This window comes from Curcuma longa, chromosome 2 (assembly GCF_044706935.1).
Source record: "Curcuma longa cultivar G26 ecotype Majalengka, Jawa Barat chromosome 2, ITB_CL_G26_1.1, whole genome shotgun sequence".
Taxonomy (NCBI): domain Eukaryota; kingdom Viridiplantae; phylum Streptophyta; class Magnoliopsida; order Zingiberales; family Zingiberaceae; genus Curcuma; species Curcuma longa.
Window position 1 is genome coordinate 908,417 of NC_133862.1, and position 27,673 is coordinate 936,089.

Genomic DNA, 27,673 nt, shown 5'->3' on the forward strand with positions numbered 1-27,673 from the left:
GATCAGCCCGGGTAAATCACCCGGGCTAGCTCCGCCATTGTGAACAGTCAGAGAGTCACTCAACAAAAAACAGAGATGAAGAAATTGGAAAAAAGATAATTCTCATTCATACCGATTTCATACATATTACAAGTATATATAGAGATAATTGTGTCAATCTCCATCACACGTGATTAGCCTAAGAATATGGATGTACAATCATTAGTTCCTAAGAATACGCCTATACAAAATATTAGCTCTAATTACCTCTACTAATTTAACATACTCTAATTACCTCCACTAATTTAGCTTGACATATATACACAGAATATACACAGAATATTCTTCAGAATATTCTTCTAAGCTCCAATACTCCCCCTCAAGCTGGATCCAAAGGATTGATGGATCCAAGCTTGCTCAAAAGCCTGTGGAACTGAGTAGTCGTCAACACTTTGGTGAACACATCAGCTAGTTGGTCATTAGAACGCACATATTGAGTGTTGATTAATTTGGATTGAACCTGTTGACGAATGTAGTGACAGTCAACTTCAATGTGTTTGGTTCTTTCATGAAACACTGGATTAGAAGCAATGTGCATAGCTGCCTGATTATCACAAAAAAGTTTCATAGGAATAGAACTAGGACAACCGAGATCAATAAGAAGACTATTAAGCCATACGAGCTCACATGCTGCGGAAGCCATTGCACGATACTCAGCTTCAGCACTTGATCGAGCAACCACATGTTGTTTTTTACTTTTCCAAGAAACCAGATTACCACCAACAAACATACAATAACCAGTAGTAGACCGACGATCAAGTGCATTACCAGCCCAATCAGAATCGGTATATCCCATAATATTAGTATGACCATTATGGGTCATGACTATTCCTCGACCAATCGTACCTTTCAGATACCGCAGGATTCGTTTTACCATGCCTAGATGTTGAATGGTTGGGGCATGCATATGTTGACTAACAAGACTAACTGCAAACATAATATCTGGTCTCGTGATAGTCAAGTAGATGAGTTTTCCCACAAGTTTCTGATAATAGCTTGGTGAGTCTAGAGCTTTTTCTGTAGAAGCAAGTCTCAATTTGCTATCGAGAGGAGTAGCAGCGGGTTTGGTGTGTAACATCTCAGCATCTTGAAGTAAGTCTAAAATGTATTTACGCTGGTTAAGGAATAACCCTTTGCTGGAAGTCGCCATTTCAATTCCAAGAAAGTACTTCAATGAACCAAGATCCTTGATTGGAAATTTTTGCTGAAGTTGCATTTTTAACTGAGCAATGGAGTCATTATTATTCCCGGTAATAATGAGATCATCCACGTAGATTAATACCACAAGTTTGTCAACTGGACCAAGCCGGACATAAAGAGACGAATCAGCTGAGCTCCTTCTAAAACTAAGAGCTTCAAGAGCAGTGCTCAACTTGGCATGCCATGCACGGGGACTTTGTTTCAAACCATAAATTGATTTATGGAGTTGACAGACTAAGTTGGAATTGTCACTTTGAGGGTGCCCGGGAGGAAGCTTCATAAACACCTCTTCCTCAAGATCACCATGCAAGAATGCGTTTTTGACGTCCATCTGAAACAAGAACCAACCGTTATTGATAGCAACTGATAAAAGAACTCGTACCGTGGTCATCTTGGCAACGGGGGCAAAAGTTTCCTTGTAATCGACACCAAATTTCTGAGTGAAACCTTGAGCAACAAGGCGTGCTTTATGCTTATTTAGAGAACCATCGGAGTTGAATTTCACTTTAAACACCCAGCGACTACCAACTGCATGTTTTCCCGGAGGAAGAGGCACTATAGTCCAAGTTTTGTTCTCAGCAAGAGCAGTTAATTCTTCATGCATAGCTTTCTGCCAAACAGCCTGGTTTTTGGCTTCATGAAAGTTCTTTGGCTCAGGAACGTTTGATATAGCTGTAAGGAAGGCTGTATGCATGGGTGATAATCGTTGGTATGACATAAAATTAGTGACAGGATACCTGACCGTATGAGCAACATAATCTGCCAGTTTTGTTGGAGGATGACGCACCCGCGGAGGATTACGTCGGGAAGCTATTGGTTCACCTTGTGTATGGGAAAAATCTTGCTCTGGTGATTCGATAATAGCTTCCTTGGAAAGAACACTAGAGATATCCAAGTGATCATCACAATGTTCTGAAGTAGCGTGGCTAGGATGTAAATCTTGTGAATGTAAATCTTGAGTGGGTTGTAGATCTTGAGTGGATTGGTGATCATAATTAATGTTAGGCAAGGGAAATAGCTCAGACAGCTTCTCCCCCTGACTAGAGGCAGCAAAATATGGAATTTGTTCAGCAAAGCGGACATCTCTAGTCACATATAACTTCTTGGAGAGAAAATCAAAACATTTGTATCCCTTTTGTGTTTGAGAATAACCAAGAAATATGCACTTAACAGCTCGAGGATCAAGCTTGTCACGGTGACCAGTTGGGACATGTACAAAACAAGTGCAGCCAAAAATTTTGAGATGAGACAAATCTGGTGCCTTGTCCTGCAATACTTCAAGAGGGCATTTAAAATCCAGCACTCGGCTGGGTAAGCGATTTACAAGATAGGTTGCAGTAAGAATACCATGAGACCAAAACTGCTTTGGGACATTCATTTGAAGCATTATGGCTCGAGTTTTCTCAAGCAAGTCACGATTTTTACGTTCGGCAAGCCCATTTTGTTGAGGTGTACCAACACAACTAGTCTGATGCAATATTCCGTGAGAGATCAAATAGTTTGTCATGGTATGAGACATATATTCGGTGCCATTGTCAGATCGAAGAATTTTAATATGAGCTGAAAATTGAGTGGTAACCAACATGTGAAAGTCTTTAAAGGATTCAAAAACTTCACTTTTTGATTTCAGTAAATACACCCAAGTAACCCTTGAGAAATCATCAATAAAAGTTACGAAATAATTAAATCCATCTAGAGAGGATGAAAAAGGTCCCCAAACATCTGAATGTACAATCTCAAATGGTTGAGTAGTACGAGACAATGATGAGTTAAAAGGAAGCCTAGAAGACTTAGAAAAATGGCAGATATCACAATCAACAGTTCCTTTAGGTAGAACTCGATTTATTTTGCTAAGAACATTATTTGAAGGATGTGCGAGACGGCGATGCCATAAATCTTGCTCAGCAATGGGAAAGGAAATAGCTTGGAATCCCTTGGTAACCTGAGAGTTAGGAGAGAAGTAGTAGAGTCCATGCAAATGAAATCCTTCACCAATCGTCGCCTTGGTGACGAGGTCCTGAAATATGACCTTGTGAGGAGTAAATAGAACTTCACAATTGAGCGATGATGTCAGTTTGTGAACAGAAAGCAACTGAAATGGAAAGGAGGGAACATATAGAACATCGGACTCTATAGTATCTGAAACAAGTTTAATTTTTCCCTTACCCTGTACAGGAGCACCTTTCCCATTTGCTACAGATACCAGAGAAGGTGTAGAAAAAGGATGAAAATCATAAACATGGGTTAACTTATTTGACATGTGATCTGTGGCACCAGAATCAATGACCCATACATCATGCAAACTATTAATTTCGAATGCAGTTAGAAAAGCAATCTGCATACCTTCGTTGGTGTCAGAGTTTGCATCAGCCAAAAAACCAGCAAAATGACTAAGAAGTGCAGCTGGTTGATTTTTTTCTTGATTAATAGATCTACCTTGGACAGCTTCCTGACCATGCCTGTTTTGTAAATAATTTGCGAAATCATTAAGTAAAGCAACAGGATTAGAGGAAAACGATTCAAGGGAGTGTGTAGCCATATGAGCCTTATGATCATGAATTCGTTTTTGATATCCTCCACTCTTCTGATCCTTTGAAAATTTTGGCTTCAACTCTGGGTGAAGAGTCCAGCAACGATTAATCGAGTGACCAGGAATATGGCAATGCTCACATTTGAGATCAGGGCGTTTGCCCTTGTAAGACTTTTCTTCAGAGGATGAGCGAGTAATATAGGCACGAACATCCGAAGAACTGGTATTAACAGAACGTGGCATGACTTTCCGGCGTACTTCCTCACGCTGAATGGTCGCGCAAATATTCTTGAAAGAGGGTAAATCAGTATTCATTAGAATATGGCTCCTTAGATCCTCAAAATCAGGATTAAGACTAGCCAATAGCTGAAAAATACGATCCTCTTCTGTTCTCTTCTGCAAAGTAGCTGCGTCAGTAGTAGGAGGTCTATAAATCTCCAACTCGCTCCACAAACTCTTCAGACTTCCTAGCAAATTTACGAATGGCTTCCCATCTTGTTGAAGACTTGCAATCTCCCTGTGAATTTGAAAAATCCTAGCAGAATTGTTTTGGTTGCCATACATGTCACGAACAGCATTCCAAAGATCCAACGAAGATTCCGAATAGCTAAAAATTGCTGCAAGATCATGCTCCATCGAGTTAAGAATCCATGACATAACCTGTTGGTCCTTTGACAGCCAAGCCGCATACTCCGGCGAACTTGATTCAGGAGATTTGAGGGTGCCATTAATAAATCCCAACCTTGATCTACCACCAAGAGCAATGGTAATTGCTCTCGACCACGGAAGGTAATTGAATTCATTCAACAACACTGAACTCAATTTTTGAGAGATATTGATATCACCATCAGCAATATCCTTCGGCCCTCCAGTAACAACAATAGCATCTGCCATAAGAAAAATATGAGCAGCGTGCAAGGATTACTGCTCTGATACCATGAAGAAATTGGAAAAAAGATAATTAATATATTTAACCTTTGCCGACTTTAACAAATATATCCCGTAATAACTAACTCAACCATATCCTCTCGTCTCGGAGATCAAATAAAAAAGTTCTAATCATTATGAATAAGAGGTTTGAGATTTTAAATTTAGGAGCAATAGTTAAAATTCAAAATTATTTTTTCCCTAAATTAATCGTGTGAGTGGAATCAATAATTAATTAATAATGAGATTTAAAATTTATAAAGAAATTTTGTTGATTGTAGAGAGAATAATAAATTTTTATATATTTAATATGATATATTAAAAATTTATAAAAAACTGATTTAGAACTCTAACCGTCAGCGGTCGAGAGATTTATTGCATGTCTGGGGACGAACAAAGAGTATTATTACTCTAGAGCAGGAGAATATATTAATTAAAGTACTTTGAAGATGGGAACGTTTATAATTAAGGACAACAACGTCGTGATATTAATTATGACCTTCATCTAGCTGTGGAAGTTAATCTAACTGTATAATGATAATGAGAAACTTTAAAGAGAGTTGTTTATTGTTTTGAGATATAATTGAGTTGGTTATTACGGAATAAATTTGTTAAAGTAGATTAAGGTCGAGCCAAGATTATATCCTCTCCTGTAGTGGTCAACTATAATTTTTCGATTTACCTCTTCACAGATAATCATGTGATCAATTGTGTAAGGCCGCTGAGATAGTGAATTTCACCTTAAAGATAGTTGTTCATCAACGTGAACAATATATGGATTGAACTTTTGTAATATATCTATAATAATTAGAGTGTAAGCAAGAATAATAATCTTACAGTTGAATTTATTTTTATTGGTCATCAGAGTAAATTAAATATGCGATCCGAGTGCCTGACCGTGTTACCAAAGTTCCAAGGTAATTCAATAACATAATAATGATGTGTGTATGTATATATACGTAGCATGAATGATGCATCCGATCAAGTGGATAAGCATATGACCTTGCATGGAAAGAGCATGCCATGCTTTCATAGGGCTAAGTTGATACAAGTGAAAAGAGTAGTGCTAGAAAAGAAAAGGATGTGATGGTGCAAAAAAGAGGGACAAGCTTCAATCATTCAGGCCGATTAATTCTAAAAGTGATCGGTCTGATCTCATAAAAAAATTTTATCTATCTTTAGAGTAAATGGAAAAGTGAAGATAACAACCCAGTCTAACAATCAACATTCTGAGTTCACTAAGAAAATCCTCATAAATTTATTGTAGTTAAATTTCAAACTCTACATGTCTTATATATATATATACACCTTTTGTTATACGCTAAAAAGGTACAATTAATTAGGATATGGATATATGAAAGAAGTGATATCTATATATGGAGGATGATTTTCTGTCAGAAGATAGAAGATGTAGACGTGTTAATGATCTATATTGAGAGAGAAATTATTAAAAATATGAACATAAAAGTTATAAGACTTCCAAAATTTAAAAGAATATTGAATTTCTTTTAATTAGATAATTGTATTTGGTACTTAATTAAATATAAAACTTTTAACTTTTTTTTTATAATATATGAATATTAACTTTGAATATTCTATTTATTTTTTTAATTATTATATTTTTATTATTGAAAGTTATATACAATATATAATAATTATTTTCGTCACTTAGCATGCATACTCAAATCTAAAAGCTTAAATCCACCTCTACAAATGGCTATGTCACTGGATTATCACGAGGGGACACAAACCGAAGTGATGGTGTTCACTCAAGCATCATAAATGGGGTTAAGGGGCCCCCGGGGCATGGCTCGAACAAAGGATCATGGTTCGAATCTCCATAAAAAAGCAATTACGCCTACCGTGGGTTTCGAAAAGTGAATGTTCAATGTTACGTGTCTGACACGTGTGCTTTTAAATTTATCTTGGTGACCGATAGAAAACTTTTGTGGACCTGAATCGGTCACCTGAGTTATGTTTTTGAAGCATCGATGAGTAAATATCACACAATGCAAACTTTGTTAAAACGATAAGTAGCTCTTAACAATCAAACAAGCGGATGAAAGAGGCTATCAAGCATTGTCTCAAGAACACAAACCTTCAATGGATTTGCTGCCTGAAACTGTGCTAGTTTCGCTATCGCAAAACTCTATCAAGTCAAGGGATAAGCAAGCCAAAGTAACAAATTATACATCCTCCTTTATTGCTCATACTATGCCGAATATCGGTCAATGTTATACTTGTATAAGATTGAATATAGTAGTCCTGATAAGCTCATCAGGATATATGCGGTAAGTAGCAACACATCGATCGATCGATTGATCGAGTATAACTATGTGCCTACAATCCAATCTCCTCCCTTTCTTTTAGTTTTCGACTTAGTTCTTCCATGGAGGGCAATTCAACATCAGCTTCTAAGGTGGAAGAGAGCCAAGTCTTCAACTCCTCCTGGCAAAATCAAAGAGACACCATATTTATGTTATCGACATTAAAGCTAATGACAAACTACAATCATAGGTCTTTGAGGAAGTCCTATTAGTTGCTAATGTCATTGAATTATACAATGAGATATGCTATTAGTTGTCGATAAAGCAATAGCATTACAAGCATTCTTTATCGTCTTAACAAAGGCAATATTGTTGGAATCTTTGAGATTCAAGCTAGAAAGGTACATGATAGAGAGAGGTCGAAGTTCTATCAAAAAGAGAAAGGTCTTGTGCACGAAGCTCCCGCCAATGCAGGGTCCCAGAAGAAGAGTATTGATTGCAAAGTGATGATGGCTAAGGCCAATTAATTGGGAAGGTGGCCGAGGAAGAAGAGGATGATTACAAGTTACCAAAAGTAGAAAAAAGTGAGGGAGGAAGAAGAAAAGGAAAGAGAAACAGAGGTGGTGTACTTGCACCAGCCTAACTACTGCATCAAAAGCTAGTTAAATCGATTTAGGAAATCAAACATAAAAAAGGGAAAACTAAATCAGCAAAAGAAACAAAATCACTAATATGTAAAATCTCAGATATGAATTGTTATAGAATGTCTGGAATGAACTGTGATAGTTACCTCGAGAAATTCATGGTTAGACACAAAGCAACACTCTAGTGAGCATTTGAGATTCCCAATTCTTACTGAAAGGTAGTTTTCATGCTTGGCACCTGCAATATCAACACATAGCCTTTCAGACAAGGTGAAATTTTCAGGTGCCTTGAGAATCTTTCTCATATGCCAAACTACCTGAAAGCTATCGTTAGCCGAAATGGTATAGAAATTTCCTAGAAGATATGAATAGGAAGAGTCTTACTAATTATGCGAGCCACCTTGTAGCCAGTTCCTCCTGGACCTTTCTCCCATTTCCCAAGCCTCAAACGCAAGAAAAAACCTTCAAGGCTATTGCTGAGTTTGCTTGATTTCATCCATCTAAAAAATTGTGAAGAAAGGGAAAACAATTAGACAATGTCGATCTATATTAAATAATGTATTCAAACAGAATGGCTTAACCTACTTGCACCAAAAAAATACATGCATTCTTAAATGACTTCGTATCGTAACTACAATATGTGCATAGTTTCTATTACTTGGTTCTTTCCATCAAAAATTATTTCCCATTTCAATGGTTGTTTGTAGCAAAGATATCTTTGATACTTGTCACAAGGAATGGAGCTTAATTACCTGAAGAAGCATCAGTCCTTCAGGTAATTATCATGTGTAGTTTAAGTGCCATTATAGACCTAAATAATATTATTTATTCTTGCATTCTTTCATTTACTAAGAAAAAGTCTTTTTCTTAGTTTGTTTTGCCCTACAGAGGGTCATTGTGTTGTCCATCTTTTTGCTCAAATCCTACATGAGTATTTTCTTCTCTTCTCGCTTTAGTTTATCACATATAGTTGTATGCCTGCTTTAGGAATAAACCCACTTGAGAAACTTATTTCTCAAGATTATTCAAGAAATTGTGTTGTCCCCTCTTATATGTTCTCCTTGTGTTACTGTATCCTCCATTGTAGGGAGAAGCCCATTCCAGAAACTCTTCTCTTAGGGTCTCACTTGAAAATTTATGTAAGAGTTTTATATATGGTGAATCTATTATTTAATAAGAAGAAGAGATCTTGATTTAGATATAATAATAATGGAGTGGTTGAAATGGAAATGAACTTTCAATCTCTTATGAACTTTCACTATCATAAAAATGCTCTGTCCTAATCTCTAGATCATTAATACTTATAGTTTCTTGACTATTAGTAAGAACAGTTACTGTTTTATTTAGATTAGTAAAGAAGTTAAGTGAGCAATATACATATCCATGTAGATTTTAATCAAAGAAAAGTATGCAGATACTCCAATCTTTTGTAGTTGGAATGCTTAATTTTCACTTCTTTAAGCAAACTCTTTCAGCGAAACTATTATAAGGAATCTCAAAATAAATTCCACAAAATTATAAAGTAGCACTGATTTTACCTTATCAAAATTGTGCGAGACAAACGAAGTCCCCTTATTGCTTCGAATATTCCAAGTTGTTCCTTGCTAACATCAGAAAGAGGAACAATACTGTTACAGAGTGGTATGATCTGAGTACCCTTTTCTTCATTCTCTAAATGGCTTGAAGTTTTTTGTTTAAGTTTCATTAGACTCTCGGCTTGATGGTCTTCGTAAACTTCCACAATGGAGGGCACAATTCTCTTGAGCAAAAGACTTTTATTATCCATCCTGAAGTCTCCCTTTGCTGATGTACAACTGTTAAGGTGTTGTTCATGTGTACCTAGAGACTGCATATTATTCTTTCCAACATCGTTGAAAGATCTCCTGCTAGTGTTTACATCATCGTTTATGCTCAAATTGCACTTAACTGAGTTCAAAGCAGGCGAGGAAACCTTTCGCAAAAATCGAGTAATCCATAAATTGTCAGAAAAATTATTCTTGTCATCATATATCAAATTCATAGGGAACCTTCGATCAGAACTAGGCCCAACATTTTCATTCTCTTCGGCACCTATGCAAACTCTCTTATCTGAGGAAATCAAGTTGTTTCTTCCTTTCAAATAAAATCCATCCCCTGTGCTTTGCTTTAACTGCCCAGACATTTCAGTGCTGGAGGAAGATAAGTTGATCATTATTGCAGGGAAATCTTCAACAGGATAACTGTTCTTCTCACCTGAAGAATCTTGGTTATGTGATTTGTTAGCATTACCGCCACATACAATATGAAGATCAGTGGAAGATGAAGATTTCACAGATGCATTCAAATCTTTCAAGTGATATGGTTGGTCTCTGCTTGAAGAGTTGCCTTGTTTACCTTGAACTGCAAAAAGTTACCTATTGCACCATTACTAGAATCCTTATGCTGATCCCTCAATACTTTTCTATCTCCTGACATACTAGCTTTTCTTCGATAATCACCATCAGCAATGATATTAGTTGCCATGAAATTTGGACAATAAAGTGCCTGAAAGAAAGAGTTAAAACCCACAGTTCTGCTCAGGACTTCCTGATCACTTTTCCCATGCAATACTCGAACAGCACCAAAGTTTTCTTTCATACTATTATAGCATTGTGGAAGAAGAGACAAAGAAGTCTTTCTTGAAAAATTACTTGCTATTGTTGACATCCAATTCATAAAGGAGCTAGGTTTTTTAATAAGAGATCCTGAGCAAGGATCCTCGTTGTTCTCCTTATTCATCCGCTTAAATCCTTCATTGTTATCCCTCTTCATCCGTTTAAACCCTTCAGATATCTTCATGTCGAAAGTATAAGAACGATTTCTTTTCGAAATCACTCTCTTACTATTACAGCTTTCAGCACTGTCATTGTCACTCTCTTCTTCTTTTGAGTGGCCATCATAATCTTCATCATGTAAGACCTTTTCCTTACCTTTTTCCAATTTTCTGTGATTATCATACTCGGCATTAGCATGTCGAGTTTTGCATTCACCACATAAATTTTGTCCACCATGAATCAGTAAGCAAGACAAATTATGGAGCTCATTAAAATTGTCATATTTGTGATCTTCTAAAGCTGAATCAGTATATTTCTGATCTGTGGATCTGACATTCGAAATAGACTTTCCTCTTTTTGCTGACACTAAATGATGAGATCCTGATACTCCAACGAAGCTAGATTTCGGATTTTCTCTTGATACATTGATTCCTGCTTCAGGCTCATTCAAAATTCCAGCAGTAGTTGCAAAATCAAATTCCATAACTGCTAGCTCAAGACACAGAAAAAAATCAGAAATCGACTATTAAATGGACCTTTAAAACAATGTGACATTTTTAGTATAACACAATGAATTACACAAGTTGCTAAGCAGTTGTGGCACACACCTGGGTAGGTAATCTTGTCGACAATATTATCGGTTGCATCTTTTGCAGAAGATCCTGTCATAACATAAATATTTCAAAACTACAAGAATTTTCAGAATCCTTGTAAAGAAAGAGCACAAAATACATAGGGCACTTACTAGAATTTTGTTGCGGCATTCTTCTGCTTGAGGCAAGCGGCGAATGACTCGGTCTTGTATGAGAATCTAAGATAGTTACCAAATCAGTATTTTTGTGGGAATCATGAGTTGAATGCTTAGTGCTACTATCTTCACTGGTGCTAAACTCTCCTCCATTATTACAATATGACGTAGAAATTATCGTGTTGAATGGTTCTTCTTTCCACAAGGAAGGGGCTTTATTTTCAGCTTTGCTATAGTCGGTGTACTTGAGACTTACACCTTCATGTGGAGTCCAAATGAGCTCCGAGAGTGGAGTAGTAGTGATAAGCCCCATTTCCACCCCTGAAGCAGCATTTGCACCTGCACCTGTTTCTTTATTGAGGCCATTGTCACTGCATGGTTCCACAAATTCTACATGTTTCATGTCCCTCATTGTGTCTTCAGTGACTCTGAATCTATCTATGCAAACTCTGTTTTTGAAAGAAGAAGAAATGTAGAATACAAAAAATAAACTAAACTCACCAATAGAGAGCTTTGCAATTAAGAACGAATTCGAGATCATAGATCATATGTTTTCACTTTTTTAGGATAACTAGAGCTATTCCACATAATTAATTTTTGAATGGTCACATTGCTGATCCAGACCGACTAAATCTACTCACAAAGGCCAAATACAATAAATATGAATGAATATAAAACAATACAATACAATAAGATTATCAATCACATGTCACCTTAAGAAAAAGAACACAAGAATAAGACTAGATTTACCCAATAAAGAGCTTTACGATTAAGAACAAAACTGAGATCAAACACTTTCACCTTTTCCACATAATCAACTTTTGAATGAAAATGTGTCTTCTAGATTGACTACATATGCTCATAAAGAGCAAATGCAATCGATCTTAAATCTTAACGAATGAATATGAAATACAATACAATAAGATTATTAATCACATGTCACCCTAAAGAACATGGATCGATACAAGAATGGGACTAGATTTACTATTAGAGAGCTTTTTGATTAATAACTAAATCAAGATAAAATATTTTTACCTTTTGAGAATGTCTAGAGCTTTTCCACATGGTCAATTTTTGAAAGGAAATGTGTGTTTTCCGTTGGAGGGAATCCCTGAAAGAAATATAGAAAAGTTTGTCCGAAAATAGTTAAAAATTTTGTTTCACCAGATACATATTTTGCTGGAACTAGTCAAGGAGTCTACACTAGTTGTCTAGCATTGAGCAAAATCATACGTAATTAAAAACCAAAATTTAAATTTTAGTAGTCTAACAATTCTTTAGTTGCCTAGAGATGTTTCATTGATTATACTCTACTCTACTGATCTTCAGATGCTAAGTTTGAATATAATGGAAATATTTAGTAGACTAACAAGTCATTGATCAACTAGTTCATCAAACAACCACTGGTCAACTAGTTCACTGGACATAAAGTTTACACTAGTCATCTAGTAGATTTTAGTTGCCTAGATCATTTAAAAATGAGAACTGAAACCCAATGTGCTTTTTCTAGTCGTTTGACCATGAACAATAATTGATTTTCCAAAAGTGGAACAAACCTAAAGTTTGAATTCTGTTTCACCTATGCTTGACTGACTAATAACAATTGGTCAATCACAAAACCTTGAACAATAAACAAGACATTTTCAAGACTCTTAAACCATTTTAGGACTTCTCAAGGCTTACCATTGCATTTGTTCATATCCCTATCAACAATCTGGATCTCCCTAAATTAAACATTTATAGTCCTTAACAGATAATATTGCATATGACAGACTAGATCAACGATGGAATTGCCCATAACATTGCATGACAGACTCAAGACTTCTACATATTTAGGTAAGCTGTTCTGGCACGGATTATGGAATTAAGAATGTTATATGAGTACTTGATTTCCATATCTTTTCCGCCATTGCAGAAATCAGTTAGTATTCGTGAACTTATCTTTGATAGCCCCACTCTTAGTTTATTCTTCACCTGAAGACCTATTCATTTGAGTGCCTTAATTGTTATTTGGCTTGCAGTACTAGGCATCACTTTTCATGGCATATTGGATTCTTTTGTGTCACCCACATGGCACTCTATAGCTTGACTTTTGTGTAAAAAATTTCATAAGTTTATCCTTGCACAAAAAACTAAACACAAAGGATATTCTTTTCTCGAAAAGGATTTCTTTGCATAATTATTTATGTAGTCTATACTCTAAGGAGACAGGAAGTAACATTAATGAAACAACACTCCACCAGTTATTCAAGATCAACAACCAAATACGACAACACTTATTGAAAGATGGTTTGATTCTCTAATTTGCTAGAGAGCTTGACTAAGTTCAAGGAACCAAGAGTTGATTGAAACCCACTTCCACCTTGTTTGAGAGAGAATAGCAAGCCAACAACTACTTGTTTCCCACATTAATGATCATAGCAGCTAGCAAACAAACACATCATTGATCTTCTCCTCTAGAGTTTGCTCAAGCATGATGGTGTTCATCACACCTTATCCACCACACCATAATTAGATAGTCTGCACACTCAAATTGTACTAGCACCCTATAGAAATTGTTCCATCACTCTTCAGAAAAGAGAGCTAGAGGGTTTTAGTTGCCGAAGCCAACTACAATCAAACAGTAAGGAAGGCACAAGTTGAACTAAACTAAACTAAACTAAACTATAAAGCCAGCAAGTGAGAGCAAACAGCAAGGCTACTTCATTCCATGGCAATCGGATTGAACTGTTAGCATTTCAGCATCAAACATACAAAGGAACAGAAGGAGAAGGAATGAAGAGAGAAGAGTCGATACCATCATCCAACCTCAACAGGTCTCCCTTATGGTCCTTTTCCTTTCCTGTTTGGTAAGAGAAACACGAAGAGATCTAGAGGAGGAAGAGTTGCCTTTGGCAAAAGGGGAAAGGGACGAGGAGAGGAGAGGAGAGGAGAAGTCAGAGCGTGAGGTGGGCGGATTGAAGCCGTCAGCATTCTGGGAGTTCAGTTGAAGGGGTGGCTTACAGGAAATAAGGGGAAAAGAGGGGGCTAAATGAACAGTGTAGCTAATAAAATATTGGGGTTTATTGTCTCCTCGGATTCTGGAGGACGTGGTTGTGCCGCGTGGAACGCTCAGGTCCTGTACTTTCGGGGGTGGTAATTAACAGTTTGGCCCCGTGTGTTTTGTCTATTTACATAACGGGAATTCAAAGGACGGGGAAGCTTGGCTTATTGTCCCATCCATTTATTTTTAAAAAAAATTAATTAAATCAAATAAGTAAAAAATGTTTATGTCCTCCGTCATGTTCACCGTGTAATTGTAAAGATATTTAACGAATTACAGATTGATTTTTTTAATTGAAAAAATATGAAATATAGTAAAGTAAAAAATATTAAAATGAACTCAAGACGGAATCCCACCGACCACCAGGGTAAATCGGGAAGCACATACGGCGGCCAATCTAGATGCCCAGCATCCTTTGATTGCAATTTGAAGAAAATTATGAAATACGCTGTAGTTGGGGATATGAAGTAAGATTGCTGAGGACTAGTATGAAGTAAGATTGCTAATAGAGAGTTCATTAATAGAGCGATCGTGTTGCGAACATAGTGCAAAATTTAATTATCTCTATACCTAAGTCCACTGTAGAGCACGATTGTGTTATAAATCATGATTAAGTATTCAGGTGGAGCATAATTCTCATCAATGAAAAGTGACTTGTAAAGGTTGGATATCAGTGTCTAACAATGTGAGTACATTTTAGATTTATCTTGGTAACCGATAAAAAATGTTTATAGGATCGGACCGATCGTTTTTAGAATTAATTGATAAATAATGTTTAAGTTAATAGTTCTAGGACATGAAAACTTATGGTGATATCTATTAACTTGACAAAACTCATTAAACTTAAGCATTTTCAAACTTTCTATCATAGTTACTCCTTATTCTTTTAATTTTTAAATCCTTTTTATTTTTTATTAGTTTGCATAAATTGATGAATTTTTCATAAGTTTCATTCTTAGTCTTTAAAAATTTTACTCATACGAACTTAGAATAATCTTCGATTATTATTAAGCAGTACTGATTTTCATTTAGTGATTTAGTTCCATGAGAATCAAAGAGGTTTAAGTGTAGTAATTCAAGTATAGAGTTTATTTGGTTTAGTTTAGTTAATTTGTGGTTTGATTTTGTTTATTTACCTTGTTGATAAACATTACAAATTATATTTTCTTGTTTGATTGACTTAGGTAGACTCTTAACTAATCCATTTTGATTCATCTTTGAAATGAGTCTTACATAAGTGTGACCCAGTCTTCTGTGCCATTGATTTTCTCTAATTATGTCAGTAGACATTTAAATGAGGAGATGGGTAGATCAGATGTTCTTTCTAATTTCCTTAAATATAATATTAAAATTTTCAGTATTTTTAATTATACATTTGAATTTTATGAATCTAATTAAATATTTAACCTCATCTAATTAATTAATACTTAATAAATTAAATTTAAATTGATTTATTAATAATATTTTATAAATAATGAAGTTAGAATTTAGTTTCGATATTATTTGTTTTGAATATCTTAAATATTTCGTTGTTGCAAGATGACGTATATGAGTCGTACTCTCAATGCCTATGAAAGGTAAGTAAAGTAGCTTGGGTGCATTCAGACGATAACGTTTGTTACGATCCTTTATTGGGTTAGTAAAAAATTGATATTTTATGCAATCCATGCTGTGCGACTCCATGAGCGACATAGTTGACTCATCGTCGTTGCCACCGCCTTTGCTGCACCTTCCACCGCCACCGCCGGTCGGCGGCCCGGGCACGATCGACGCGTCACTCGCCGACGCTTCCGCCGGCATCGGATTCCGGTCGGATTGTGGTCGGAATCCGACGCAATTTAGTCGGACCACGGCCGACAGTAGTATGCGCGCGTTTCCGACTAAATCGCGGTCAGATTCCCATCAAATCGCGGTCGGAGACCGACCGAGGAAGGACCGACATCGAACGGCAGTCCTTCCTTGGGCGATCTCCGATCGCGATTTACTCGGAATCCGATCGTGATTTGACCCGATCGTGATTTGGCCGGAAACCGACGCGTGCCATTGTCAATTGCGTTTTCGGACAAATTACGTCAGATTCCGACTACAATCCGATTGGAATCCAACGCCTACCGATGCGCCGGCAAGTGACGCGTCAATCGTGCTCGGGCCGACGGCCGGCGGTGGCCGGACAGCACGGCGATGGCGGCCGACAGCGGCGGGGTCGGGTGGAACACTGTGCATTCCCACATTTAGACGGTCAGATCTGGTGCGTGATCGCGTGATAGACGGTGGATCGCGTGGTACTCACGGGTGTGCACGAGGGAATAGTGCAGAATATCAAAACCGTGGGTTAGTAATGCACAGATTTATATGTATTTAATAGGCAAGTACGCTATTTTTAGCATTTGTAAAGTTAGACCTTGTAAAAGTTGATTCAATCGACTGACAAGTACAACAACTTGTTTATTATTTATTCGATATTCTTTGATCCGATCGCATATGTCTGGTGCCAAAGTGGAAGTTGTTAAAGAGAGAAGCATATCTTTCTTTAAAAGGGAGAAACATCGAATGTGGGACTACATGAACGTTTGCTTCTTAAATATTGTACAACATTTATTTTTTTTGTTTTTTTAAATGTAGCATAAAAAATTGTAAATTGTATTATGAAGTACCACCTGGTAAGTGTGGGACCTGATCAGAATAGAGTCATCTCGGTTCAACCCGACAAGGAGCTCAGGTCGAATTCTCATATCTCGGGGGCGAGGTTGTGTGACTACGATCCAACCTGAATCGACTACGAAGGGGAGACTTAGTCAAGTGGGCAAGTAAGTGAGAAAACAAGTAGGATCTGACTTGAATGTCAAAGGGGTTTCATTAAGATTTGTTGGCCCCTCTTTTAACTATACTTTGTGATCACAATCTTCTTGCTCATCCGTCAACCGTAAAGAAACTCTCGCTCGACTCTAGTGATCGTGATTCCATCGATTTTCGTCTAGACCAAATGTACCTCCGATCGCCCTCCTTTTCTGCCCTGAATCAACAACTAACGGCTCTTAATTTACTCAATCAAGAGGCGACTTGATCGACTATAGACTCAGTTACTGTTGATCCAATAAGAATCAATCTGATAAGGAGTTACCTGACCCGAGACAGTCCGACCCTCACCCGATCTACTCGCGGTGACCTATCGAGAGTCCTCGAAAAATCGGTCCATCATCCGATCTCAACCGGATCACTCACCAAACTCACATCATTAAGAATCTTTAAATATTACTGTGAACAGCACAACAGATTTAAGTACAGTTTGTAAACGCTATGTAAATTTGATAGAGAAACAGAGTAGCAAGCGTTTAGAGCCAAATCACACAAGGAACATCAGTTGCAATCTTCTTTCCTTCCAATCTATACAAGCAGTACACAGTTGAAACCGACACTCCAAAGCCCAAACTGCCCTACAAACCCTAAAAATAAAAGAAAGAAATAGAAAATATATCGGCGCGAGTCAATAGAACCAATGAGCAATTTATGTGGCAGACTAGCACAGTGGAAAAAATAAAACAAATAGCAAAGACAAATCTCAGCATACTGCAATCTCCAATAGCTCGATCGAGCACATGTCACACCTGCAGTGAAATCTCTGGTATTGTATGGATCCAGACTGTTATGACAGATTGTTTGCCTCTTTATCCGGTGAAAGGGAGCCGTCCTTCATGAGGTTGATACTCAAGCTTTTAAACCTTTCTCTCGAATACTGACGAGAAGCTTTCCTCCAATCGGTGCCGGCTTTCATCATAGCAACGAACTCTGGGTAACTAATTCGGCCATCCTATTCCATGATCAAGACAATGACCTCTATGCTCAATCGGGCCATATCGGGATGAATACGGTGAAAAGAAAAGCAACAAAACAGATAGTTCGCACCTTGTCGGTGTCGACGTCCCGTATTATATCATTTAGCACGGTGATATCAGTTTGGCCAGACTCATCAGCCAAGGCCTCACTTAATTCATCAAGTTCAATAAAACCACTGCCATCTTTATCAAAAAACATGAAAGCTCTACGGAGATGCTCGTCGTTAGATAATCTTTGTAAGTGAATAATGATAGCAACAAACTCCCCATAGTCCAAGAAACCATTTCCATCAACATCAGCCTGCATACAAATTTCAATAAACACATAAATTAGATGATAAGAATGATTCGATCATAAAATTCAAGCATACATCTAACATCAATTATGATTATCTTGGGAGCAATTATAAGATAATTAATTTAGAGTTCGTCTTAAAGCAATGATCAAAATTTTAGTCAAGTTCCTGCTTTGGTCATTTAATAAATAGAGTTGCCAGTTGTCCTATGTTGACAGTCATGGGTCAACACAATTACCTGAATATATACCTCTCAACAACTTGCATAAATGAGGCCACTGACTTATTAGGCACGACCACTAACCGGAACCCAAAATGTTTAAGCTCATGTAAATAATAACTTGCCTTTCTAAACTTATAAATTTCATAACCCTACACATCATATACTAAACTAGAATGGTGAAATCTCCACTAATGTCCTCATTAAGCCCAAAAGTCCAACTATACCCTTCTAATAATCTTTGATCAGTTGCATATGATAAACAAAGGTAGTTCATCTATCACACAATCAACCATTTCTAACATGCCGCCATTATAGGATTAAGTCTTATCTAACACCAATAAAATTCTCACGCCCCAAGTAAGCCTTCATCTCATGGCGATGATCACTGTAACGGTGTGTGACAATTTGATCACCATGACTCTCATGTAGATCAAAAGATTATGCCACAAAGATGCTAAACAATAGTTGTCACATATCTAGACTGTACTCAGTAACAGAGGATAAAAGGAGCAGTAATATACAAGCATGTTCTAGATTCGGCATTACTTCTGCATTTTTCAAAAATATTTAGAGAATGCACTTGGTCTGAAGTACATGTGCATTGTGCTAAACTACTTTGTGTGAAAATGGTCTAGTGTTTGGTAATCTAAATCTCAAAATCATTTTGCCTTTACAATCTACATTATAATCTCTTTTGTTGGATAACAGCATACATAAAAAGCAAATGTTGCTTTAACTAAAACAATGTTAATTTAACAAATAAACAGAATAACATATTATTATACTAAAAATTAAAATGTTATTCTTAAATAATGTGTTACTATATTATAAACTCAAATTTTATATTCTTAGGAAAATAGATGGGGACTTATTAACTTATAGACATCATTACATTTATGTAGTATAACTATAATTCTTTTTTTAGAACTATTTTGGAATATTATTTATCTTTTCACCTACAATTCTAGATGATGGAATCATAGATTTTTAGATATCATATTTTTTATCAATACGAAATATAATATAATGTTTATGTGCTATTACCATTTTATCATAAAAATATCTTCGTGATTGAATTATTATATTTTTTTGTAATATATTAAAATATTAATTTTTTGTCAAAATTGTTATTTTCTATATTCCATAATTTTTTATCGTAATTAAATAAAAAAATCATATGTTAATATTTTGATAACATATCAAAAAAAATGTTTATAGAATAATGATAAAATATATTTGTATTGCTTTAACCTTCTATTAAATTTTAATAATCAAATTAATCATAATAATATTATTTAATTATATAGACTATTATTTCAATGGTTCATTCTTATACAATTAAATATTAAATAATGAATATTTTAATTTATTAAATAAATAATTTAAATATTTTCCTGTTTACATAATATCATTTATGGTTCTGTTAATATATAAATAATACTTTAAGCTTTGTATAGTGTTAATCAAATATTATTTAAATGTTTAATTCTTGGTATTAAATATTATGTCAAATATATATATATAGATATTATTTAATATTCAATAACACTATTTTTAGTATTTAATAATATTTTATTATTTATTAAATTTTTATGTTAGTTTTTTGAAGCATCTAAAAATTGCCTTGTTAAAGCAATATTACAAAGTACTCAACTTTGAGAAAGCATTATTTTGGGCAAAAGCATTTTGAACATGAGTTTACCAAACATCTTGACTTTGGAAATAGCACTCCATAGTCCAGAAAATTTTGAAGATCTGTATTGTCGTCCAGATCTTTCCAATTGTATCTCTTTTCTACTTAATTGCAGCAGCAATTATGCACGCTTAACCAAATTTCATTTCTTTAGAAATAAGCCATCAGGATTATTTCCTGGACAATACTCAATCAGACAAACCAACTTAAACTTGGAAAAATTTAGAAAAATATATCGATTACTTAGTAGTTGGTCTTGCAGATATTCTTAAATATATGTTGCATGAAAAAGAAAATGTAGTAGTCTGCAACAAACATTCATTTGTCTTCAAAAGTTTTAACCGTGTTATTAGTTTATTTCATAAACTCTTTTGCATATATAACAATCATAGGGGGCTTATGCAGGTATTCAAATTTAACAGATGAATATTGCACAGAAGTTACAGCAACAACCATCAGTTCATATGTAGAGTAAATATAGATTGCATAGCAAATAAGTTTAGCAGTCTGCCATGACTTGCACATTGATTTATCTCCAAAAGTTTTAACCACCTGGGGTTATATATTGAGAAGTGTTGATGCAGTAAACTAATTACATGTGCTTAAATTTGGTAGGAGATTTCAGGCAAAAACAATGGGCCTTTGAGTTGGGTAACCATATTCAGTGCATTAAGAAATAAATGGACTTACAGAAATATAGTTTTGGAAGGAAAGGATGGTTTACATTAAGTACTTTCCTAAAAAAAATGGAAAATGCAGAAAAATATCAGATAATAAGTATATTTAACACTGACTGAACATTATTTTATCAAAATGTTATGGACAATTAACTAACCATAGATTAACAGTTTGAGATATAGTGAAGAAGCAACTTACTGCTTCCATTAACAGCTTCATCTCTGCTTCACCCAACTGAGAGCCAACCTTTATAAGGCCAGCTTTTAATTCTTCAAATGATATCTTGCCATTGTTATCTGTATCCATTAACCTAAACATGTCTCTAATAACCTCAACCTCTTCAATTGACAAATGTTCAGCTATTACCTGAAAGTGTTGGATGATTAGGATTATCAAACTTGATAACAATGAAGATAAAATATAAATATAAAAAACCTAACCCGCATTGCTTTCTTTTTAAATCTGTTCATCACTGAGAACTGTTTCAACCTTGCTCTTACAATATCACCCAATGGAACATTGGAAGCCTTCTTGGCATTTTGCAACCATGGATGTTCTATCAGATATAGATACCAGGGAATTATTATCATATGAAAAGGAAAGTCTACGACAGCAGAATCAGGATATAATTATACCAATCTTAAGTATCACAGTTTGAGAAGCAAAACAAAGAGTTTGGTTACCAAACTAATGCAGCCATTTAATTCACATGTAAATATTAAAAGGAACAGATGAACCCTAATGATGCTGAACAAAATGATAAATGTCATTAGTTGTATTTAAATTGGCACTACACTTAAATAATATGCTTTATAGACTGTCCTACGTCCTATCTTTCTCAGAATTGTTTTTTATTATTTTTGACATTTTGTTTGGTATATCTAACTAAGAAAAGATAGAATTAGATAAAAGTGGATGCTACTTTCTTATCCATCATGTAGTATTACCTTGACTATGGTCTACTGCAGTTCTAACATGCACATTTCCAAATGCTTTAATTTTACAATTGCTGGTCCAAACTAAAAATATTGATATCTAACTATCTTTTGCATTAGAATGAATTTTACATCTTTATTTTTCATAATTGTCAGTAACTAAGAAAGAAGAAAATCAAAGAATACAAAGGAAAAGGAAGGTTATCAAAGTAGGCTTTAGCAGTATTTTTACTTAGTAGGGAAGTAGATTGCTGTACATTATTCCCAAATATATACTGAACAAAGTAGAACCTGCTTTAACAGTATTTTTACTTAGTAGGGAAGTAGATAGCACAGTACATTACTCCCAAATTATACTGAACCTTTATTACTTAAAACTTACTCTCTATTAATGAATTACTAGGTTTGCAAATATTTTGGAAGATGCTATATGAAATTACCCATTAGCACAGAAATCTCATTGGATGAATGACAGGTAAGCTGAAAATTAACAATGTGAATGGGAGCTGATCCAGATGCTTCATGCCTAACTAACAAAAAGCTAGCACACATCAGGTCTACCTATTTGAGCCAGGTCGGTTATAGAGACAGGTTGAATCCACATAAGCTCTTTAGCCACATGGATAAGCACTCACTTTGAGGTATATGAAAGGTGGGCGCATGCAAAAAGAACTTTCAAAAGATCTACCACAGTGAACTAATAAACCTCTAGGCGATTTCAGATCCATCTTTTAAGAATTCACTAATTTATAATGATTAACCTTGCTCAAACTTAATCGACAACCCAATATTGATTCGACTTCAATCACACAAAGTAATCCTACCTTAATTCACCCTAGATGAGTTACTTGTAACTCAGCCAAACCTCTACTCACCTAACTGAACTCAAAGTAATTTGGTCCTAGATAGCTCAATCCAAAATTCAATTCGGTCAAGCTCATTCCCCACAGGACCTTCCCCCTTCCCTCACCAACTTCCTAATCGAGATGTAAGTTAAGACTCAGAGACTAATAGAATTTTCTATATTTTATAGTTTTGACCTTTATAGATTGGTGCATTTGCACAAAGGTGCTAAGTATGAAGGCAAGAGGAAGGAGAAGAGGTTGGTTCGCAATTCATTTAAGTCACAAATAAAAATTTATCAAAGGATGGGTGGCTTAGTTTGGAGCCAAATACATTGTTTAATTCTAGAGCCACAAGCTCAGATGTTCAATCTAATATAATAATAGTAGATAGTGAATATGGCAATGAACTCATAAATGAAGTTGAGGCTAGGCATGATGGAGGTCTCCTAATCTTGTGCCGGGGAAGAGAAGTGTGAGAATAGGGACAAGAGTAATAGATGCTCTATGAGAAAGGTAAAAAAATAATGAAGAGGAGGATAAGCTGGAGCATACTAAGCCTCCGTTTGTTTTATCATGGCCAAGTTGACAGTTCAATGGCTGGTCCGTGGAAGACATGTTTGGGATTCCAAGGAAACTTGTTAAGCAAGTGCTACACTTGGAGTAACATGCAGCGTAATGAGAAAGTTTGTTAAAGAAATGATGGAAGTTTTGGACGAGTGGACAACATGCTCAACATAAATCTTATTAGAGAAAGGATTCCCAAGAATATGTGTGAACTTTACTAACCTAATAAAACTTGCATAAAAATCTTTCTCGTTCCTAGATAGTAAGATGGTGAATAATGAAACTAGTTATAGAATGTTAAGCTTTTAGAAACCTTCTCTATGCATAATTAAACCATAATAGCCAAGGAGGATGAGCTTCATAGAATCAAACTAGAAGCCTTTAGAAGTCTAGAAGCCCTTCAGACTTCTAAAGGCATTTATTGATTTGAAAATGCAACTGTTATGTATCAAAGGTTTGTAAATAGATTATTTTGAACAGAAAGAAAGAGCGCCGATGCATAGCTAGATGACATGGTGGTAAAAATTAAGATCATAAAAAGACATATAGAAGATCTGAGGGAGGTCATCAATATATTCAGAGAGTGGGAGCCTAGAATGAGGTTGTTGCCCTAAGTGTACCTTAGAGTCAAACCAAGAAAGTTTTTTGGATTTATAGTTCACCGAAGGAGGATTCTTGTAAATCCAGAACAGGGAAAAGTTATGTTGGAGATAAAGCCCATTAAAACAAGACTAAGGTACAAAGATTAAATAGGAGGATGGCAGCATTGAGCAATTTTTTTGTCAAAGTCAACAGAGAGAAGCTCCTCTCTTTTAGGTTTTGAAAGTCAAACAATTTAAGTCAGAGGCAGGACTGTAAAAAGCTTTAAATGTTGAACCTTTGGACAGATTACCATAGTTAGCTCGGCCAAATGTAGGGGGTCGACTGATAGTTTATTGGGTAGTGTCAACATGAATTAAGTGCTCTTGTTGGAAGAAAAATGGGGATAGGAATAACCAGTGTACTATATAAACCATGCCATGAGAGGACCAAATGGAGATCTTGCCAATAGGAAAACTGTCATATGCATTGGTGATAGCAACAAGAAGCCTTCAGGCTTATAAACAAGATCATACAATTCAAATGTCATCAAAGCATCCACTTCTACACATATTGAACCAACTAGATGTGACTGAAAAAATGTGATAGGTCATTGAGCTTGCGAGTTTAATCTGGCATTTCAAAGGTGGCCATCCACAAAGTTCAAATATTGATGGATTTTGTTAAAGAAATGATGGGTATAATGATAGAATTTGAACAAAGGCAAAAATTAGATGTTGTATATGGATGGTTTCGTTACCCAGAATACTGATGGAGCCAAACTAGTTTTGATCAGCTTGGACTTGGAGAGATGTCCTATTGAAATAACCCAATGAGCAGGTATCAGCCAAGAGGGGTGTGAAACAGAGAGGAGCCTTCTCTCCCATCTTTCAATAGAACACTCATTCTTCAGTTTTCCATCTGGTTTGAGGTGAAATGTTGTATCGCCCTTGAGTGAAGTAGATTTGTTACTCCTCATGAAATACTCTCAGTAACTACAACTCTTAAGATGGAATCTTCAGCTAAAAAGACTCCTAGGTGGCGCATAGAATTCAGGAGAAATGATTGATCAACTAAATTCCACCTATCCAGCAGTTGAATGATAAGGGGATAAAGAGGAAATGGAACACTCAGAATTGAGAAATCCTTAGAAGCTAGGTTATGCAGTTAAGAAGAGGGGCATATACTTTATCTATTGGGTCATAAAGAAGAATGGTGTTTTGATATAATTTTCTCAAGCTTGGTGTTGGTAGTACCGGAGGGCTTGAGATAAAACTTTTCGCAGCGGAACCCCTCTGCTTCAGCTCAGGGTAAGGAATACAAGTGCAAAGGGATTCTGCTTCAGCTCCGGTTGAGCAAGGAATACAAGCTCGCTCCGGTCGAGTAAGGAATACAAGCTCAAAAGGGGTTCTGGTTGCACCATTTCAGTAAATTTGAGAATCTTGGACCATGAAATTCAGCTTAATTAATCTTAATCCAGTCAAAGCTCGAATTCAAGGTGGGTTATAAGAGCAATTCAACCAAGGTGATCCCAATTTGGATGAAAAGCCTGAGCAACTTGGTGATATGAAGAATACAAGTTTGGAATTTCAACTAAGTAATGAAGTAAGCCTAGCTAGAGAAAAGAAAGAAAAGTAAAAGTTTTCCAAGATGGCAAGAAGAATACTTGCAAGCAAGAAGGAAACCAGAGCTATAAAAAACTTAAGCAAAGAGATCCCTACGCGGTAAGAAAGTAAAAGTAAAAGATTCAGACTGGGAAAGATTCTTAACTGGCAACACCATTTATTAAGAAGGTTGTTGTTAGAAGGAAAAAAAAGAGATTCAGACTGGGAATGATTAGAGAAAATCAAGAGTCAGAGTTTTTTTGCAGGCAACGATTGAAGAAGAAGATTACTCGAGATTTTTTATCAAATTCTAGGAAAACCCTTTCTAAAACTTGATTTGAGAGGAAGTAACAAATGTAGCTAAAATTACCCACTAGCACTCAGTCATTAGATGTTGACATGTATACACTGTGGAAATCAACAAAGCAAATAGTAGCCCATCTGGATACTTCAAGCCTGACCAACCTAAAGCTGGCAGGAGTCTATGTCAACCCCAATTCAGTTCTCATTCACATTGAATAAGATGATCATTTTATATCAAGTCCTATGATTCTGTTTTATGCATAATCTCCATAGTTCGCCCTTAAAAATTGATTGCCAGGGGAGAAATGGTACTATGGAACCACGAACAGGATGACTGTATTGGAATAACAGAATCTGTAGCCAAAAACGTAAACTATGTTTTTCCTTCAGAAACTAACATGGCATGCATGACATTGACCATGTCGAAGTAACCACTCAATTTAAGAGAGCCCTAAGAATTGGGTCAGAGCAATCATGGTGACTCAACCGTCCAAAAGGACTTACCCAGCACCTGTTGAGCAGTTAGCCGTCGTCTTGGATCTGGATTCAACATCTGCTTTAAAAGACTCTTTGCACTCTCTGAGATTTGTGGCCATGGCTCTCTCTGGAAATCAATCATCCCTCGGAGAATTGCCCGAGCAACACCTTGCTCAGTCTCTGTGCACAGAAAAGTAAACAGGCTAGATTGCTCAAACCTTGAGCAGCAAAAAAAATTGAGTTGCAAACCACACACAAGTTTCGCTGATACCAGCCCAGAACGGTGGAACTCCACATAGCAATATGTACAAGATAACCCCAGCGCTCCAAATGTCGATCTCCGGTCCGTAATTCCTCTTCAGCACCTCCGGTGCCATGTAGTAGGGGCTTCCTACAATCTCTGAAAACCTTTCTCCTGAGAAGAAAGCATCAGCCGTCAGCGCTGATTACGAAAAAAAATGCGCAGAAAAGTAGAATGCATAAGAGCCAGAGGCGAACCAGGACGGAAGAAGACGGATAGGCCAAAGTCAATGGCCTTGAGCGGCGAGTTCTCTTTCTTGTTGGCGTAAAGGAAGTTCTCTGGTTTCAGATCCCGATGCATGACGCCATTGTCATGGCACATCCTGACGACCTCAGCTACCGTCCGGAGCACCGCCGCGGCCGAGCGCTCGCTGTAATGCCCCCTGGCGACGATCCGGTCGAACAGCTCCCCGCCCTCGCACAGCTCCATCACCAGATGCACAGCGTCCGCATCCTCGTAGGCGGCGCGAAGCTTGACGATGTTGGGGTGGTAAGGCAGGGTGGACATGATGGCTACCTCCCGGCGGACGTCCTCAACGTCGACGGCCGTCCGCAGCTTCCGCTTGGAGATGGACTTGCAGGCCAGCGTCTCCCGCGTCGCCTTATCGGTGCAGAGGAAGGTGACGCCGAACTCCCCGCGGCCAAGTTCCCCGCCGAGCACATACTTGTCGCCGATCCCGCTGCGGAGGTGGCCGAGCGGCACGACTTCCCGGAGGACGTTGATGGACGAATAATCGAGGTCAGGAGCGAAGAGGCCTTCCTTGGACTTGGACTTGGGCTTCGGCTTGGGTTGCTGAGCCTGGTCGGCGTCCTCAGGCAAGGCGCCGCAGCAGACGAAGGAATTGCCCATGGCGACGCGATCGGATGCAGCTCCTCGGAATCCGTCGGCGTTCTCCTTCTTCTAGGGTTAGGGGAGAGGGGAGGAGGCCGGGTCGTTGTAGGCTCATGGAAGCCGTCTCTCCAGATAGCGGCGAGCTAGTGATTAGGTGAAAGGGGCGACGTGGCCGGGCAAACAGCTCGGCTCAGCTCAGCCGGCTTCTCAGGATTAACTGAATTAAGGTTAACTATTAAAGTGCTAATTTCCAGAATAAGCAAGTGTTTTAAGGGAAGAGAACACTCTCCTTACACGGAGATCATACCATAAAAACCAGAG

General features: G+C 36.8%; 2 protein-coding genes across 2 annotated transcripts; both read right to left on the reverse strand.

The window, feature by feature from the left end:
- Window positions 1-6,875: 6,875 nt before the first annotated feature.
- Window positions 6,876-14,026, reverse strand: LOC141821873 (uncharacterized). The gene is given in 9 exon segments (XM_074709249.1): window positions 6,876-7,144; window positions 7,754-7,845; window positions 7,992-8,107; window positions 9,146-9,959; window positions 9,962-10,885; window positions 11,008-11,061; window positions 11,145-11,596; window positions 12,183-12,258; window positions 13,945-14,026. Coding segments are annotated over 7 exon segments (2,523 nt in total). The 5' UTR covers window positions 11,560-11,596; window positions 12,183-12,258; window positions 13,945-14,026; the 3' UTR covers window positions 6,876-7,036.
- A 3,521-nt stretch (window positions 14,027-17,547) lies between these two features.
- Window positions 17,548-27,468, reverse strand: LOC141817559 (calcium-dependent protein kinase 10-like). Its single transcript, XM_074705202.1, has 7 exons — window positions 26,719-27,468; window positions 26,492-26,635; window positions 26,248-26,400; window positions 21,354-21,469; window positions 21,112-21,279; window positions 18,094-18,324; window positions 17,548-17,998 (listed from the first exon to the last, which is right to left on the reverse strand). Exons 1-7 carry the CDS (start codon window positions 27,368-27,370, stop codon window positions 17,834-17,836), a joined length of 1,629 nt encoding a protein of 542 aa, XP_074561303.1. The 5' UTR covers window positions 27,371-27,468; the 3' UTR covers window positions 17,548-17,833.
- Between the last annotated feature and the right edge of the window lie 205 nt (window positions 27,469-27,673).

Coding starts and splice junctions, on each gene's coding strand:
- LOC141817559 (XM_074705202.1), bottom strand. CDS start 27,370: ATGGGCAATTCCTTCGTCTGCTGCGGCGCCTTGCCTGAGGACGCCGAC. Junction 26,636..26,718: donor ATCCGTCTTCTTCCGTCCTG/GTTCGCCTCTGG, acceptor CTTTCTTCTCAG/GAGAAAGGTTTTCAGAGATT. Junction 21,470..26,247: donor AACTGCTCAACAGGTGCTGG/GTAAGTCCTTTT, acceptor TATATCTGATAG/AACATCCATGGTTGCAAAAT.